At 34.9% G+C, this 19,070-nt stretch overlaps 1 protein-coding gene across 6 annotated transcripts in view; it reads left to right on the forward strand.

The window, feature by feature from the left end:
* The window catches only part of LOC143431690 (protein held out wings-like), a 77,269-nt gene that overhangs the window by 49,801 nt on the left and 8,398 nt on the right, over positions 1-19,070 (forward strand). For 2 of the 6 annotated variants that reach the window (XM_076908620.1, XM_076908621.1), the window contains exons 3-6: positions 3,891-4,007; positions 7,243-7,386; positions 10,138-10,240; positions 12,049-12,348. In XM_076908620.1, coding sequence (XP_076764735.1) covers positions 3,891-4,007; positions 7,243-7,386; positions 10,138-10,240; positions 12,049-12,348 — 664 coding nt within the window. The remainder of the gene's footprint in view (positions 1-3,890; positions 4,008-7,242; positions 7,387-10,137; positions 10,241-12,048; positions 12,349-19,070) is intronic. The other 4 variants (XM_076908622.1, XM_076908623.1, XM_076908624.1 and 1 more) reach the window with 4 other exon arrangements.

Here is a 19,070-nt window from a genome sequence, read left to right on the forward strand (position 1 = left end):
TAGTGGCGTTGAATAGTTAATAGCTGATGTCCAGAATGGTTTTAAGTGCAAAGGTTTAAACATTGAACAAGGAAAAAAGGTTGAGAACCCCTGACATGAAAAGTTTGAGAACTACTGACATTAAAAAGTTTTGGAATCACTGACATAAAAAAAAGTTTAAGAAGTACTGATTTCAAAAAGTTGAGAACCGCTGACGTCAAAAAGGTTGAGAACCACTGACATCAAAAAGTTTGAGAACCACTGAGATTAAAATGTTTTGAAATTACTGAAATCATAAAAGTTAAAGAAGTGCTGACTTCAAAAAGTTGAGAACCACTGACATAAAAAAAAGTTTGAGAACCACTGACATTAAGAAATGTAACAACCATTGACGACAAAAAGTTTGAGAAATACTGGGTTTCACAAAGTTGAGAACCACTGACACAGAAAAAGTTTGAGAACCACTGACATCAAAAAGTTTGAGAACCACTGAGATTAAAATGTTTTGAAATTACTGAAATCAAAAAAGTTAAAGAAGTGCTGACTTCAAAAAGTTGAGAACCACTGACATAAAAGAGTTTGAGAACCACTGACATCAAAAAGTGTAACAACCATTGACGTCAAAAAAGTTTGAGAAATACTGGCCTCACAAAGTTGAAAACCACTGAGACAAAAAAGTTTGAGAAATACTAGCTTCGAAAAGTTGAGAACCACTGATATAAAAAAGTTTTGAGAAATACTGCTGTAAAAAGATTGAGAACCACTGACATCGAAACGTTAGAGAACTAATGACATCAAAATACTTTCAGAAGTACTGACTTCATAGAAATTGAAAACCACTGACATCATGTAAAGTTTGAGAACCACTGGTATTGAAAAAGATCGAAAAGTTTTTCAAACATATCATTTTTTGCACGTTCATAAATATTCTCCATTTTTTCAGACGAACGACATTGCCTTGCATACAAAAGAAAATGTTGCAAGAACGATTGTTACATTTTACAATGCAAATCAGGATGAATATAAATCAGCGAGTAAAGTAATTACTATTTCGCAGATTACACGGTGCAATTATTTGTATACATTCTACAAAGTAGTTCACACATATCGCATGTCGTTTGCATGCTTCTTGCATACGTATTCGAATCTTTTTTACACGCATACAAATTCGCATTATTGTATCGTGTGCCTAATTAACCGTACATTTGTCGCAACTTTTATTATTCGTTCAATTCCTACTTAAAGATTCGAGTAAGAAAAGAAGTACGCGTTTCTGTAACAGCACGAGATCGAATGGTGGAAAAAGGTGTACAGACACTTAAATGCTCGTGGACAGATAAAAGCAAAGGCCAATAAAAACGTAATATCGTTACGTTGAACTTGTGGCGAATGAAATACTATTATACTTGTTATATTTCTTTCTTCTCGATAAAGTCCATTGTTCGCCATGGAACTTGCGATTTTTCACATTTTTCTTCATTGAAACAAAACGATTTATAAATCGTTAAGTTTCCAATTCGTCTAACGTTGTTAATTTTTCCTAAAAATTTATTAAAAAGAATTACAATCGTATGATGCATTGGCGAAGACCACATATACATATAGCAGGGGTTCTCAAACTGAATTACAAAAATATAAAGTTAACGTTGCATTTGTAAATACTGTTTGGCCCTGAGAAATTTTTTCAGTTCGATAGAACAGCGTGAAAAGGTCGAGAACCGCTGATCAATGAATCCACGTAGCACAAAAATTATTTTAACGTGTTGTATCTAATGCATTCGTGCAACATGAAGTGTTTTGATGATGCTAATAAAGTAAATGCAATGCAAAGTATAAATATTTGCAGTAATTTGATACAGAAGTCATCGTACTAGAGAAATACAGACCAATTAGAGCGAATTAAATGAATTTCATATTATTATGATGATTTTCGTTGATGAATTACAGTGGTGGCTCGTGTATAAGAACCACAGCACCCTTTAATTCCACTTTGTGTTGTATTATATATAACATTTCACACAATGGGTCCTTTTTTCTTTAATTCTTTCTTTACACTTGTACAAGCTGTACAAGCTGGAATAAAATATTATCTGTATTGTTTTTTTGTTTCTACTGTTGTAAGGTACTGTAGTGAATAATTCTCCAACAGATTCGAACCCCCTTTCATTCAGAATAATTGCAATTTTAAAGAATACAGCGTGTAAACTTTTCATCTGCATTATTTTGCATTTTCTCTGAAAAAATGTAGATTTCTAGATAATTTCTTATTAAAAAAGGACTAATACTGCAGATTGCATTTTTAAATTGATAGAATACTTAAAACTGAGTATATTTTACGTACTGGACATTTTATTTATCAAATTATTAAAAGAACTGCAACATTTTCAAAACAATGCTGCAATATTTAGGAAGCAGCGATTATCAGGTAGAATAAAATATTATCAGTACTGTTTCTTTGTTTATACTGTTGTAAGATACTGTAGTGAATAATTCTCCAACAGATTCGAACCCTCTTTCATTCAGAATAATTGCAATTTTAAAGAATACAGCGTGTAAACTTTCCATCTGCATTATTTTGCATTTTCTCTGAAAAAATGTAGATTTCTAGATAATTTCTTATTAAAAAAGGACTAATACTGCAGATTGCATTTTTAAATTGATAGAATACTTAAAACTGAGTATATTTTACGTACTGGACATTTTATTTATCAAATTATTAAAATAACTGCAACATTTTCAAAACAATGCTGCAATATTCAGAAAGCAGCGATTATCAGCTAGAATAAAATATTATCTGTATTGTTTTTTTGTTTCTACTGTTGTAAGATACTGTAGTGAATAATTCTCCAACAGATTCGAACCCTCTTTCATTCAGAATAATTGCAATTTTAAAGAATACAGGATGTAAACTTTTCATCTGCGTTATTTTGCATTTTCTTCGAAGAAACGAAGATTTCTTTGCTAATTCTTTAATAAACATCAAGAGTACTACTCTACGTTGAACATAAATATCAATTCCTTCAAGAAATGATACTTCTTTCCAATATAATTAATATTACGAGACTACTTTTCTTCGATTCTTTCTTTATACTCGTACAATATATAATTCTCAAGCTTAATGTTCGATAACCATCCTCCAGTTTTTGAAAAAGATACAAAGATCTTCTGCGCATGCGCTCATAAAAAGCTGCGCGCGACGCTGCAAGCGCGAGAGAGTAGCAGCGTGGTGATTGGCTGTTCTGCGCGTGCGCGCGTAGAAAGCTGCGCGCGACGCTGCGAGGGTGCGAAAGCATCGCCGCTCCCGCAGTGTCAACCCTGACGCGTTGGGGGAAGGTTGCTTCTCTTTTTTTTTTTTTACAACATTGAAAAGAATAACAACTTTTCCAAGAAGCGCTACGAATTCAGAAAGACTGAACGCATTTGCAGTGCTCGCAATGTTGATAAATTTCCTGAGAGACCAAGGACAATCGATCTTCTCGCGCGAATTAAAGTAAGAAAAATGAATCTCATTTTTAAATGTGTAGATCGAGCTCAAACTGTAACAATTTAGGTTAAAGTGAGTAAAGATACGTTTGACTTTGTTCTTTTAGAACTTTATCGAGTTTCTGAATAAATTTACTTTTTGTACACGTTTGTTTTCTTCTACGCAGTTTTAAAACGAAGGCTGAACATTTTTCAGAGCAACAAACTTCTCTAATTTTAGCTACGAGCCGCTACTGGTACTGAGTTAATTTCAGGAATAAATTTTGTGTATCCTCAATACAAATTAAGTGGACATTGCGCTTAGACGTCCGTTTGCACAGCGTTTGTGAATAAAATGAATATTTGTAAAAAGTACACGTTTTAATGTAAATTATACAAGTTTCATGTATTTCCATACGAAACTAACTTTGTAATTTTATTTGTTACAGTTTAATTTCGTCGGAAGAATTCTTGGGCCACGTGGGATGACAGCGAAGCAATTAGAACAAGAAACAGGATGTAAAATTATGGTTAGAGGAAAAGGCTCTATGAGGGATAAGAAGAAGGTAAATTCTTTCGCTGTTTACTAATCAACGTTCGACTAAAACTAATCGTAATTTCCCTTTACATTACGTTTAAGTGTATTCGATTTATCCACAGTGTTTCTTGTCGATCCGATGTCTCTTGCTAATAAGAAAACCGTACGATTAACGTCTGAAAAGTGTTAACAAATATTACCGATGATCTCCGATAGATTCCTGGAAACCTTTTGTCGTATTTATCAGATTAAACAGTCGAAGATGCTAAACAGTTTCTTAATTTACCAACGCACTCGTATTGCTTCAAATAATCTGCGAGAACCGATTGTTTTCTCAGCGTTGTCTAATTAATATTGAATAACGTTACGGTCTTTTAATTGTAATTAAATTAATAATAATTCGGAGTAGAATTTTCAATGTTTTTTGCAACTATCGATAGAGAAAAGAATTCGAGTTAATGCACAGAATAGACTTTACTAGAAAAATGATATTTAAAAAGCGTTACACAGTTACTACGTAAAGTATTAGAAGCTGTTTACTCTCTTCGAAGGCATCGTAGGTATCCACTCGAACAATTCTGAAATTAAATAGCTCACTGGAGCGTTTATGCAGTACGATTAGTGTCAGCAATTTAGACGCATTCTGTGAAGACTAACACAAGCTCGAACTGGCAGCGATCAAGTAGCAGTGGCATCGCTTCGCATTAATTGATCCCGTTCGCCTTCAAATTCCAAAGACTGCTTATACGTTCCACATAAATGAACGTACACACAGTCGACAAAGTTTAGCAGAGCAGATTTCTGTTAAAACTTGATCGATAGAATATTTGCTGTAATACGTAAAGTCGAATGTGGATGCGAACGATTAATTACTGCTGCCAGATTGTAGCCGAACTGTAGCTGGTTTGCTTACGGACAAACAGATATTTAACGAGTATGAAACTAAAATAGTTAGCGTTACATGTTTATCCTTAAAAGTTGGAAGATTTCTATTTACGAATGCTACGCTTACATTTTTGAAACGGATTCGCTATAAAATTGTGTTATCCTTGAATTTATATTTATTACAATTGCGTACGACTAGTTTGCAGCAATATTTTGCATCGTATTAATATCATTTATAAATAAAAGAGAATTAAAAGGAATTAAGTAACGTAGACATTTAAACGAAGCAATAATTCTTCTTATTATCGCTGGAACTCCCAACTTTTTTAACATTCGCCAGCGAAGGCTGGCGATGCTTTATCAGCCAAGAATTGTTATTTCTACGCAAATTCTAATTTACTTTTTAAAACAAATTAACGAAACGTTGAGAGAAAATTTTGATCGTTTGCCAAGTAACATGTATATGTGTATATATTTTCCAAGCTGCGTGCGATCAATGAGAAAGAAACGAATTGTAAGTATACAAGCGGAGAGTGTTTTGAAACGCTCTGGCAAAAGGCGCCATGCTTTGTTCTCAGTTTCACATATTTAAAAATACCCTTCACAATTGATTGTCCGTAAACGTGTTCAGATTAGACGTGTGCATTATCATTTCTCCTAACAAAGCGGAATGCGCTCAACTGAAACGAGTAACTTCGTTTAAATAAAATGCATGCGAACATTGACTTTTGTTTTGGATAGATTGTATGACACACAGTATATACGTGCCCATAATTACGAAAGTGGTGTAAATCATATATTTCTTGCTTCGAGATAGAATTCAAATTTCAAATTTCAAACAATTCAAATTTAAAATTTCAAACAATTCAAATTTAAAATTTCAAATTTCAAATTTCAAACAATTCAAATTTAAAATTTCAAGTTTCAAACAATTCAAATTTCAAATTTAAAATTTCAAGTTTCAAACAATTCAAATTTCAAATTTCAAACAATTCAAATTTCAAATTTCAAACAATTCAAATTTCAAATTTCAAACAATTCAAATTTCAAATTTCAAACAATTCAAATTTCAAATTTCAAACAATTCAAATTTAAAATTTCAAACAATTCAAATTTAAAATTTCAAGTTTCAAACAATTCAAATTTCAAATTTAAAATTTCAAGTTTCAAACAATTCAAATTTCAAATTTAAAATTTCAAGTTTCAAACAATTCAAATTTCAAATTTCAAACAATTCAAATTTCAAATTTCAAACAATTCAAATTTAAAATTTCAAACAATTCAAATTTCAAATTTCAAACAATTCAAATTTAAAATTTCAAACAATTCAAATTTAAAATTTCAAACAATTCAAATTTAAAATTTCAAGTTTCAAACAATTCAAATTTCAAATTTAAAATTTCAAGTTTCAAACAATTCAAATTTCAAATTTCAAATTTCAAACAATTCAAATTTCAAATTTCAAACAATTCAAATTTCAAACAATTCAAATTTCAAATTTCAAACAATTCAAATTTCAAACAATTCAAATTTAAAATTTCAAACAATTCAAATTTAAAATTTCAAGTTTCAAACAATTCAAATTTCAAATTTAAAATTTCAAGTTTCAAACAATTCAAATTTCAAATTTCAAATTTCAAACAATTCAAATTTCAAATTTCAAATTTCGAACAATGTGCTGTGAAATAACTGATAAATTCATTTTCTTTTCATACTAACTTAGACCACTTTGATAATTATGGGCACATATCATTAACGCGTATAACGTTAAGTTCTGATAAGTAGAGTCGTTGTTCATTCAGCACATGTTATCGTGTATATCTTTAATTCTTTCTTTACACTTCTGTACGATGTACAATTACTTAAGCTTTAGTGTCAATAACCGTCCTCTAGTTTTTGAAAAAGATACAAAAATCTTCTGCGCATGCGCTCCGTAAGAAGCTGCGCGCGACGCTGCAAGCGCGAGAGAGCAGCAGCGTGGTGTTTGGCTGTTCTGCGCATGCGCGCAAAGAAAGCTGCGCGCGACGCTGCGAGGGCGCGAGAGCATCGCCGCTCCCGCAGTGCCAATTCTGACACGATGGGGGAAGGTTGCTCTTTTTTTTTTTCACAACATTGAAAAGAATAAAAACATTTCCAAGAAGCGCTGCGAATTCAGAAAGACTGAACGCACTTGCAGTGCTCGCAATGGAGATAAATCTTGTTGAGAGAGCAAGGATAATCGAATCGAAACAAGATAAACGCGTGTAGCATGTTTAAACAGATTCTGTAGCAAGAACTTATTATTTTTCTCTTTCATCGTTCGTTGTTTAATGTAAGTTATTTAATGATGCGCCATGTGTATGTACCATATACATATACAATATCAATTCCTTTACCAGGAAGAGTTAAACCGAGGTAAACCAAACTGGGAACACCTGACTGATGAACTGCATGTTTTACTAACAGTTGAGGATACTGAAAATCGTGCCACTTTGAAACTTGCCAGAGCCGTAGAAGAAGTCAAGAAACTTCTTGTTCCCGTGGTGAGAAAGTTCCTATTATTAACTAATAATAATACTTAATTTCACTGTAACAATATTGTTTTTTTCTCTATCTTATCAGTCTCGTTAGTCACTTTTTTTTTACCACTAAAAAATGTACTTCTCTCTGCGCATATTTCTTTTTTTTTTTTTCTTTTTGTTCTTTACGTAGGCTCGTAACGAATGTAACCAGGCTGCATTTAGAGAAAAAGCTTAATATTTTGATACGTTGGATGATCTTGTCGAAAAGGTTCCTCGTGGCTCCAATGCCGTTTGCTTGGACGAGCAAAAAAAGATGCTACGAAGAAGTACGTTGACTCGTTGGAGACTCACTTATTCGCTTGTCTAGTTTTTAACGACTCTGTGGACTCTGTGGACGTAGAGAAAACGATTAGTTAAGCTTCCATTCTGAACTTGAATGATATTGGGAAATTTCTTTGTACTCACAAAACCATTCGCCAAGCTTTGATGAGCAAAAAAAGATGCTACGAAGAAGTACGTTGACTCGTTGGAGACTTACTTGTTTGCTTGGCTGGTTTTTGGATGATACATAGAGAAAACGATTAGTTAAGCTTCCTGAATTTGAATAATATTGGAAAATTTCTGTCATTCGCCATACAGCGATCAGTTATTACAGACTAGCTCGATCTTTGAAATTAGTGCTTCAAACTGCAACTCTGTGCCACGCTTTCTTTTAATTTAAATTTAAACCAGCTTAATGCGTACACGAGTCGACTGGCACCGTATTAATGTTGATAGCTGCATTTTAAAGGACTCGGTTCGCCAACAATATCACAATATATAAATTCTTCAGCTTTGATGTCAACAATCATAACTTAGTTTTTGAAAATATTATCGGTACTGTTTTTTTGTTTCTACTGTTGAAAGATACTGTAGCAAATAATTCTGCAACAGATTCGAACCCTCTTTCATTCAGAATAATTGTAATTTTAAAGAATACAGGGTGTAATCATTTCATCTGCATTAGTTTGCATTTTCTCTGAAAAAATGTAGATTTCTAGATAATTTCTTATTAAAAAGGGACTAATACTGCAGATTATATTTTTAAATTGATAGAATACTTAAAACTGGGTATATTTTGCATACTGGATATTTTATTTATCAAATAATCAAAAGAACTGCAACATTTTCAAAACAATGCTGCAATATTTAGAAAGCAGCGATTATCAGGTAGAATAAAATATTGTCAGTACTGTTTTTTTGTTTCTACTGTTGAAAGATACTGTAGTGAATAATTCTCCAACAGATTTGAACCCTCTTTCATTCAGAATAATTGTAATTTTAAAGAATTTAGCGTGTAAACTTTCCATCTGCATTATTTTGCATTTGCTCTGAAAAAATGTAGATTTCTAGATAATTTCTTATTAAAAAGGGACTAATACTGCAGATTATATTTTTAAATTGATAGAATACTTAAAACTGGGTATATTTTACGTACTGGATATTTTATTTATCAAATTATTAAAAGAACTGCAACATTTTCAAAACAATGCTGCAATATTTAGAAAGCAGCGATTATCAGGTAGAATAAAATATTGTCAGTACTGTTTTTTTGTTTCTACTGTTGATAGATACTTCAGTGAATAATTCTGCAACAGATTCGAACCCTCTTTCATTCAGAATAATTGCAATTTTAAAGAATACAGCGTGTAAACTTTTCTTCTGCATTATTTTGCATTTTCTCTGAAAAAATGTAGATTTCTAGATAATTTCTTATTAAAAAGGACTAATACTGCAGATTGCATTTTTAAATTGATAGAATACTTAAAACTGAGTATATTTTACGTACTGGATATTTTATTTATCAAATTATTAAAAGAACTGCAACATTTTCAAAACACTGCTGCAATATTTAGAAAGCAGCGATTATCAGGTAGAATAAAATATTGTCAGTACTGTTTTTTTGTTTCTACTGTTGATAGATACTTCAGTGAATAATTCTGCAACAGATTTGAACCCCCTTTCATTCAGAATAATTGCAATTTTAAAGAATACAGCATGGAAACTTTTCATCTGCATTATTTTGCATTTTCTTCGAAGAAACGAAGATCTCTTTGCTAATTCTTTAATAAACATCGAGAGTACTACTCTACGTTGAACATAAATATCAATTTCTTCAAGAAATGATACTTCATTCCAATATAATTAATATTGCGAGTCTACTTTTCTTCGATTCTTTCTTTATACTTGTACAATATATAATTCTCAAGCTTAATGTCGATAACTATCCTCTAGTTTTTGAAATAGATACAAAGATCATCTGCGCATGCGCTCATTAAAAGCTGCGCGACGCTGCAAGCGCGAGAGAGTAGCAGCGTGGTGATTGGCTGTTCTGCGCGTGCGCGCGTAGAAAGCTGCGCGCGACGCTGCGAGTTTGAGAGAGCATCGCAGCTCTCGCAGTATCAACCCTGACGCGTAAGGGGAAGGTTGCTTTTTTTTTTTTTTTTTTGACAACATTGAAAAGAATAAAAACTTCTCCAAGAAGCCTTCTCGCAGGAACTGCTTTTCGACAAGTTCATCGAAACGTTTGTAGTTAAATACTTAACTCTGTACGATTAATACGTAATCTTCTCTTCGCTTTTATTTTTAAATATGTGTAAATTCAGTACCTTTTGATGAACGTACGAGGATAAGGTGAAAATATCAGAGGCGAGGCCTAAGTTTTTAGAATCGTTATCATTCTCCGTTCTGTTGAATGTAAATACATTTCTTATTAAACGTGTTGACTGTTAGCAGGCTGACGGAGAGGATGAACTGAAGAAGCGACAATTAATGGAACTTGCTATTATCAATGGTACCTATCGAGATTCTAATACAAAGGTTGCCGCAGCCACAGGTACATTTCTCTCAGTGTAACTTCTCTTTACAATTAAACGAACTATTTTCTGTATGTTACGCTTGCTTAATAACAGGACGATCGCTTAAGTTTACGAATGATCACAAGGTACGTTAACAATAAACTCTTATTTAATGTCTAGACGTAATCGCATCTCATCGATTAATTTAACACAGCTTAACGGAGTCGTCAGAGCAGCCCAGAGTGGAAAATAAATGTGGCGTCTTGACAATCGTAGATACACTTCGCATCTTTGAGTCGTTGAAGGGTCTACGAAGAAAAGATCTTGAAGAACTAACTCTTTAATTGCATACTATTCTACTTTACCTGAAATCCGAGGAGAATTATGGGTCACGACTCAACTGTTCGCTTGCAAAATTATATTCTAGCTTTAATCAACTTATTCGTGATTGTACGAAGCTCATCGCTTTAATTTCTAAAGTAATTCTGGTCTTATTTAATCATTTAAGCTTCAACGTTTAACAATTTAATCCTTCTGAAAGAACAGTTCAGCTGCGATTCGTGTTCTACCGAAGCATTTCACTCTCGTGCTGAATGAAACAGCAAAAATAAGCCGTAAAGTAAGCGAATACTGGCGCGTAAGCTGATACAGTTGTTCAACAACTGCGCCACTGTTCGCCGTTACAAATTCAGTTACAATATTTCCTATATCTCTTCGATAATCATCGAATAACACCTCTGACGTAAGGATTCGAGCTGACGATGTACCATGTCTCTTTAACTCATTATTAAAACAAATATTCCTTTCTCGATACACGCTTGCTCAGCATGTAACACTATCGTAACAACATTTTAGTATTTCTTTGCGATTTCAACGTTTTATCAAAATTATAACAAATATGGTACGCGGTAGTGATTTAATATTATTGATTAAACATTTTTCGAAATTTCTTATGTTATCTGAAGGATAGAAGAAGATATATTCTTTCGCAAGTCTTCGTTTCTCTCTTCGGTTCTTATACAAGAAAATTTTGACCCATTTTCAATACGTTAGACTCCTACGTAGTCAAACGATCCCTTTAATAGGCCAAAAATAGGTACATTCTCCTTTTTCTGTTCATCGCACAGACACAAATGATTTGTTAATTCAATATTTTTCCAAATCTTCTATTCTTATTCTAGTCCTCTATGTTATTAGAAAGATAGCAGTAGATATATTCTTTAATAAGTTTTCATTGCTGTTTTCAGTTCCTATATAAGAAAATTCTGATCCATCCTTCGCATATTGGCCTCCTGCGCAGCCTAACGATCCCACCAGCAGCCCAGAAATGAGAAAATTCCTAAAAGTATTAAAATGAAAGTAGTAAAGTGAAATATTTAAAAGATAAGCAAGAAGACTGTTATCTGACCAATTCGTCATACTTTGACTCTTCTATGCAGCCAGACGTTCCTTATAATAAGCCAGAAATAAGAACCTGCATCCTTTCTTCTACAATCGCTGTACGAAGCCTCAAAGTCAACTGCAATTAAAATCGAAGAACTTAATACTGTCATCCAATTACCTACATTACAATGTTATCTAAATACCTATATGAAACACTGTGCTTCTCACTGAATTACACTACAATATTACTCAAATATCTAAATGAAACACAGTGCTTCTCGCTGAATAGTACCGTTCAACTATTTACACTACAATGTTACCCAAATAGCTATATAAAACATTGTATTTCTGACCGTACTCCGTCATCCAACTACCTGCGCTACAGCATTACCCAAAAAGACCAATAAAAAACCTTGCGCTTCCCCCTGAACTCGTCCTAATCTCTGAGCCCGACTTGTTCCAGCCTGCGACGAGGAATGGAGACGTGTGGCAGCAGCTGCTGCAGAGACGCAGCGGCTCCTCCCAGGCCTGGCCACACCAATGAGAACACCCAGCGCACCGCTGGGTGCACCTTTAATACTCTCACCAAGGCTATCCGTTCCAACAACAGCTGCTTCCCTCCTGAACGGCTCTGGTCCACCGTCTCTTCTCTCAGCCGGTGACCCACACGGGCTGATCTATGGCCCCTACGCAGAGTACGCCAACTACGCAGCCCTGGCAGCCTCTCCACTCCTCACGGACTACACCACTGCTGATCATTCTGGTGGGTTGTTTGCTCGCTGATCTTAGTCGCGACATCCTGTTCTCGTCACAAACATTTTTCTATTGTTATTACTGCTATATATTATTATTATTATAGCTACTCTAGCCACGCACACACCCCACTCTCCGTTTCAGTCTCTTCTCAATCTTCCAGCACGATTCTATTCAGAGTGAATAGAGAGTGTGCGAAGCGATGAGAGGGGAATTTAGGGAGAGTTAAAGAGCATAATAGAGACAAATGGAATATACATAGAGTCTATACAGATTTTTACTCACTTTCTTATACTTAGTATTCTAGTTAGAGGCGTCTTCTTTTCGTACGAATCTCTGGTACACCGGTTTTAAGCGTATTTCTTCATTTTTTTTACTGAAAGATAAGGACGAGGGATGGAGCCAAGCGAGATCTTGGCTGTCGTCAGGCTTTTCTGATAAATTTTAATTATTACGCTTGGGCGCAAGCGATGGGAGTCGATCTGCTGCGTAATGATGAATCGAACACGTAGAATAATTGTTTTTCTCAACCGAAGCTCAGTTTTTGACAAAACGCTTGTACACTGTAGTCGATAAGCAGTTACACATCTATCGCAGCACTTAAAACAATTTATTATAGACTCGTAGTACAGATTTAGACTATCGTTCTTCCTTTTATTCGCTTTATTGGGATTCGTTAACTTCTAAAGCTATCGAAATGCTCTCTTTTTTAACTCTGATGTCCCGCTGCACTGAAGAAACCAATATTAAGCTGTATCGAGTATAAATTAGAGAAATAGAAGGAAAATTTTAATGTTATACTTACACTTTTGCAGATTTCTTATTATAATGTTTCAGAAGGTATCGTGCAGCTTCGACTGCTATTATTCAGCTTCTGCGATCCTTACTGAATACCTTGAATCAGTAACGTACTGAAAATAACATTATTTGAATTAATTATAGCCATCGCAGCTTCGTGAAAGCAATATCTTAAGATATTTTCTGAGAAATCGAGTCTCTCGAAAGCTGAGCTTCAAAAGGGGCGAACAACATCTTATTCTAACACTTCTATTCGCTCTTCCGCAAGAGATCATCTTCGTTACGTTGCTCTCTTCCTTGCGCCTTCGATTCGAACGCTCAGAGTGGCAAACTCAACGACGAATTGTTCCGTAACTCTTCGCCAGGCTTTCAAACTTTGACGAACAAACTCTGGACAACAGTCTTGAAATTATACGAGTGATACTCTGCGCAACGATGCTGGCTATTCGTATGCAGACCCTCAGCGCACACGAAACACCAGCATCTCTGCTACGGAGTGCGACTCGCAGGAATTCTCTTTAAGAAACTCTCTGAATACTACGTTAAACATATTAAATATTCTATACGTAGCGTAAGATGTATATAATATATAGTACAGGGTGTTTGGCTGAGGGCAAGCGAAACGGAGGGGTCTACTCTATAGCGTAGATGCTTAACGAGCCACGGAGGAGAGCTACAGGAGGCTGAGCCTCGCAGCAAGCTAGTTTGGACTCGTACGACTCCTTTATGTTCATACGCAGGCTCGTACGGAGCAAATATTGGATATTCTTTAGCGTTTGCGCTTGTACAACTCCTGTACGCACATACGCAGGCTCGTACGGAGCAAATATTGGAAATTCTTTAGCGTTCGGGGTGATACGACTATTTATTACAATATCTAACATATTTATTTCTATTTTATGCAAAAAAATTAGCTATAACAGAAGCAAATCTAGATAAAAAATCAGAATATCTCAGCGCTGTTCGTTTGAAGGCTCTTCTGATAATTAAAAACCCTCCGGAGGCCTCTGTATTCATCGATTAACTTGCTACGGATCGCTTGAATGATATCTAACTCCTTTCGGCTGTGCATTCCTGTTAAACGAAGAGCAGACGATCCAGAAAATCAGAGCTGAAGCTCGTCGAGTGGATCCTTCTCGTCTCAGAAACAGCGAAACACCCTCGTACGCTGTCTATTGTTTTTTATATATGTTTTATATGTTTATATGCACATGTATGTGTGTGTACGTGTGAGCGTATCGCCTCCCCCCTTTCTCTAGCTTCTCAGAAGTGGCAGTATAATCGAATAAAAGGAATGTTCTCCACTGTCCAACGGAAAGATGCGTACGAGCGCAGTTCCCTTTATTTTTCTCTATCGTAACTTGGTTTCTCTTCCAACGCTGCTGCTATCGATGTCATCTAGTATTATCGCTTGACCATCATCCCTTCGATTGTCAATTTTAGATGCGCTCCGTTGCCATTTAATTTCTCTTTCCCTTCGCTCTTCGCCAACTGATCGTTGAGCGCAACTGATCAAGCTGGAGAGCCAGCGCAGGAGTCGAATCGATGCCTAAAAGGGACCGGAGAGCTTTGTCAGAGAGTTTCAGAGCAGCGGATGTAGTATTAGACGATTATTATTAATTTAAGAGAGTCACATCAGTCATTTGCTAGTCTTTATTCAGTTCTGATAATTATTTAACAAAGCGGTCTACGATCAAATGATATTATAATCTGCATTTCGAAAGCAATCGTTCGAGTAGCTGATAATAGAAGTATTTTTTTTTTTTTTTCTCTTTTTTCTACTGCGCAGTGTACTGCGTTGGGCAAAATCTTAGACTGGCACGAGTAGCATTAATCGCAGAGAGGTGAACACGTTCGATTTGTAATATACAGTCTGTGTCGTATCGTATATATATATATTATGCAACGAGGAATGATCAAGAGCAATTTTTCAGCTAAGACTCTGTTTCTAAACATTTGGATAATCTTCGAAACGTATTCACATATCGTACGCTGAAGTACGCTGTATAATTTTGAGTAACGCTGAAGTATACGAGGTATACTTTTAAGTATTACGCAGCGTTTACTTTCGAGTACTCTCATCGATGGTAATTCCATCGTTAGACTTTCTAAAAATCTCTTCGTTAAGTAGTTAGAACCAGAAATGGTTCGTACGATTGCAATATTTGGGAGAATATAGTCTAGCGTTGAATTCGATGCAAGAAATGACTCGTATGATTGCAAATTTGTAAGAATAGAGTCTATCATAGCTTTTGATGCAAGAAATGATTCGTACGATTGCAAATTTATGAAAATATAGTCTAGCGTAGCGTTCGATGGAAGTATCATTGATACAGTGACTCTCGAACATTATCATTTGTTTCGAAACGAGCGACAAGAATTCTGATAAACCCAGTATTGAAACTCTTGCACAGTAAACGTAAGAACGCCCAAGTTGTTCGCATATACATATGTATATACATAGACTACGTACTGATAAAAACTTGAATCGATGAAAAGAGAAAGGCAGACATTCTCTTCCGTGAATGAAATACTCTGTTATCGTATGACAAAGTCGTACGCTTATACATTCGTTACCATTTACTACACATTATAGCGTAGATCATGAATGTGTTCGATGGGTGTGATATGTTTTAAGAAACGAACAATCTCTTCGCTGCGCACCACTGAAAAATAGTGTTGCGCGGGCGAATAAAATTTCTGTTACTCCCTTGCGACTACGCTTGCTTCTTAATTATTCAATTCTGTTGTAGTCGCAGGCGTTGAGCCACTGCTCTAATTTTTTCATGCTATTTTCAGTAATGGTGCTATCGCATTCAGTGTGCGTTGCAATAAGCTAAGAAATAGTATGAAATTTGTTAGTATTCATCGGTGCGCCTTGGTTTCAATTGAGAGAAGGATTGATTGGGATCCTAACGCTTCGATGTACCATAAATTTAATTAGTTTCGTAATGATCCGAGAGGAGAATTTTTATTTCGAAACATATCATGCCTCGTTACATGCTACGTATTCTATTTGTATTATTTAAAGGGATATAAAGAGAGCGAATGTGCAATACGTTTGTACGTTCGATTCTATAGTGCATTGCCATATTGATTATATACATATATATATATTTAATGAGTTAATCACAGATATTATTTATTTGTTATAATTTTAATATAAATAAATAAATTTTACTGTAATTTATAGAGTAGAAAGTTAACGGATGAAATAAGCTGATTCCTCGTCGAAGCTAATATTCTTTCTGAGTCGTACGATACTGGTTTTTGTTCTGAATTTTTTTGTTCGCATTAAATATATCCAATCGCAGTGTCTTCAAAGTTTCCAAAGAAAGTATCAGTATCAAAGCTTCGAGCATTTTTATCGTCTGGAATAATTTGGAGATTCTACGTTACAAAGTTTGTCAGTGATTTATTACACTTTGTATGTTATCGTACAACATTATTGGACGATAACAGTTTAAGTTATTTGGTGGAAACTGTGCGTTGAGTTAATAGTTAGAAATTGGGCAAATCTAACGCCAGAGACTACTCGTTTCTCATTCATGATTTTTATTCGCACGAGGAATTTGCTTATTCTCAGTCGTAAAGTAATTTAAGGCCTTCTACGAGAAAGTGAGCGACTTTAAAAAAAAAGAAAAGAAAACGAAACTAGCATTTGAAACACGAGAATACACTTTTAGTCAAAAAAGTAAGCCATTTTTCTTATATTTATATACGATATATATTACTCTATTTATTGAATTTTTACGTTACAAAATAAAATGAATATGAAATCCACGCTTATTAAATTTATGCGAAGTCTAGCCGTACAGAGAACTGGTTTCTGTTCTACATCTAATTTGCTAAATACACTTTTAGCAGTCTATACGTCTAATTGCTAAATACTTTTTAGCATTTTAATTGTTTAAGAAAATGTTCTCGAACAGCTGTTGTCATTGGCCAATTAATTGTGCGATGTAGCGAGCGTTTGGAATCTTTTTGGTTTCAGTGTAAAATTTTTGAAAATATTTTTTTTTTGGGGGAAGCTCAGAAATTTTTACTGTTTAGGACCCACATTTGTTTCGATACGCCCCTGAGTGTTTCAGAATTTTTGTTGATACGCTCCTGGGGCCCCAAAAAATTTTAGTGCTCGGGGCATCCGTTTGTCTTGATACACCCTTGAGCCTTCCAGAATTTCAATTGTTACGCCCCTGGGGCCCCAAAAAATTTTAGTGCTCAGGGCATCCATTTGTCTTGATACGCCCCTGAGTTTTCGAAAAAAAATTTAGTGCCCAGGGTTCACACTTATCGTGATACGCCCCTGAGGGTTTTGAAAATTTTTGTGCCAGGGGCTCCCATTTGTCTTGATACACCCCTGAGGTCTTCAAGAATTTTAGTTCTAAGGGTCCTTATTTGTCTTGATACGCCCCTGAAAGTTTTGAACATTTTTGTGCCAAGGGCTCCCATTTGTCTTGATACACCCCTGAGGTCTTCCAGAATTTTAGTTCTAAGGGTCCTTATTTGTCTTGATACGCCCCTGAAAGTTTTGAAAATTTTTGCGCCAAGGGCCACCATTTGTTTCGAGCGGTTCGAAACATTTTCTTATGCAAGAAACGGAAGTGACGAGAGTAAATTTCGATGGTGCAGTTAATAATTGATTCAGCCTGCGCACGTAAATTATGTATTATTTATATACTTAGCACGCACACACGCCACACATGTGTTCATTTATATTATCATGATTATGCGCCTATAATTGTGATGATATAACTGTGCATTCGAATCTGTGAGCACGTGTGAGTTTTTCAGTGTGTGTATGTGTGTGCGCGCACGTACAAATAGAACATTCGTCAAGAATATCTTTGAAATCTTTTATTGTCTACGATTACTTAAGGAAGTTCAACGAAATAAGAACATATCATATTAGTCGCTAAGTTCTTAATGTTAAATGTTAAAGAGTTAGTACATCTTCCAAGTATAAAATTGAATATTCTACAGATCGTTCTATATATATTGAATCGTAGATCTAGACGCAACAAAAAGTGAAACGAATTATTTAAGAAACGAGACAATCGAATTGTACTCAATTCCTTGTGATACGTTGGATACATGAAACAGATATCTCGTATAGGGAGAAATATATTGGACGATCTTTTGAAACGTGTTGTTTACATGTATTATACGAACAAATAATAATGGTCATTTGGTAATCGAAGATAATCAACTTTCATAGATGTTCATTCTATCCAGTTTTCAACTATTTGAGAACGATCGAATATATTCGATTCGAGAACATCAAATAAATTCGTAAACGTTTGACGAACGATTTAATCTTTAAATAGAGATACATATACGCGTCTATACGTGTGGTAATAATTAACGATGTTCTAAATACGAGAAGAAAGATGTAATCAATGGACTGAAGATGGAATACAAGGAAACATGCATATTTTGTGACTTAATACTTCAAATTTATTTTTCAGAAGTTTCACACGAACAATTTATACGCGTATACCATAGAGAGGAAAAATGAGTGCAATATATTTTTTTTCATTCGAAGAACTCGCGATTGAATGCAAACTAATAATAAGAAACGCCAGTACGATACGTATTGGGTTGGCAAGCAAGTATTTTTGGTTTCTATTGCAAAATTTTTGAAAATATGAGGAGCAAACAAAAATTTTACTACTCAAGGCCTCTACTTGCCTTGATACGCCCCTGGGGGGCTCAAAATTTTTAGTGCTCAAGGCTTCCATTTACTTTCATACGCTACTGAGGTATTGAAAAAATTTTAGTGTTTGGGGCCCCCTTTTGTCTTGATACGCCCCTGGCGGTTCAAAAATTTTTGGAGTTCAGTTTTTTTACTAGTTTTGACACGTCCCTGAGATCTTAAAAAAATTTTGGTGCTCAGGGGCCCCTTTGTCTTAATACGCCCCTGGGGGTTCAAAA

Source organism: Xylocopa sonorina, unplaced genomic scaffold, assembly GCF_050948175.1.
Source record: "Xylocopa sonorina isolate GNS202 unplaced genomic scaffold, iyXylSono1_principal scaffold0014, whole genome shotgun sequence".
Classification (NCBI taxonomy): domain Eukaryota; kingdom Metazoa; phylum Arthropoda; class Insecta; order Hymenoptera; family Apidae; genus Xylocopa; species Xylocopa sonorina.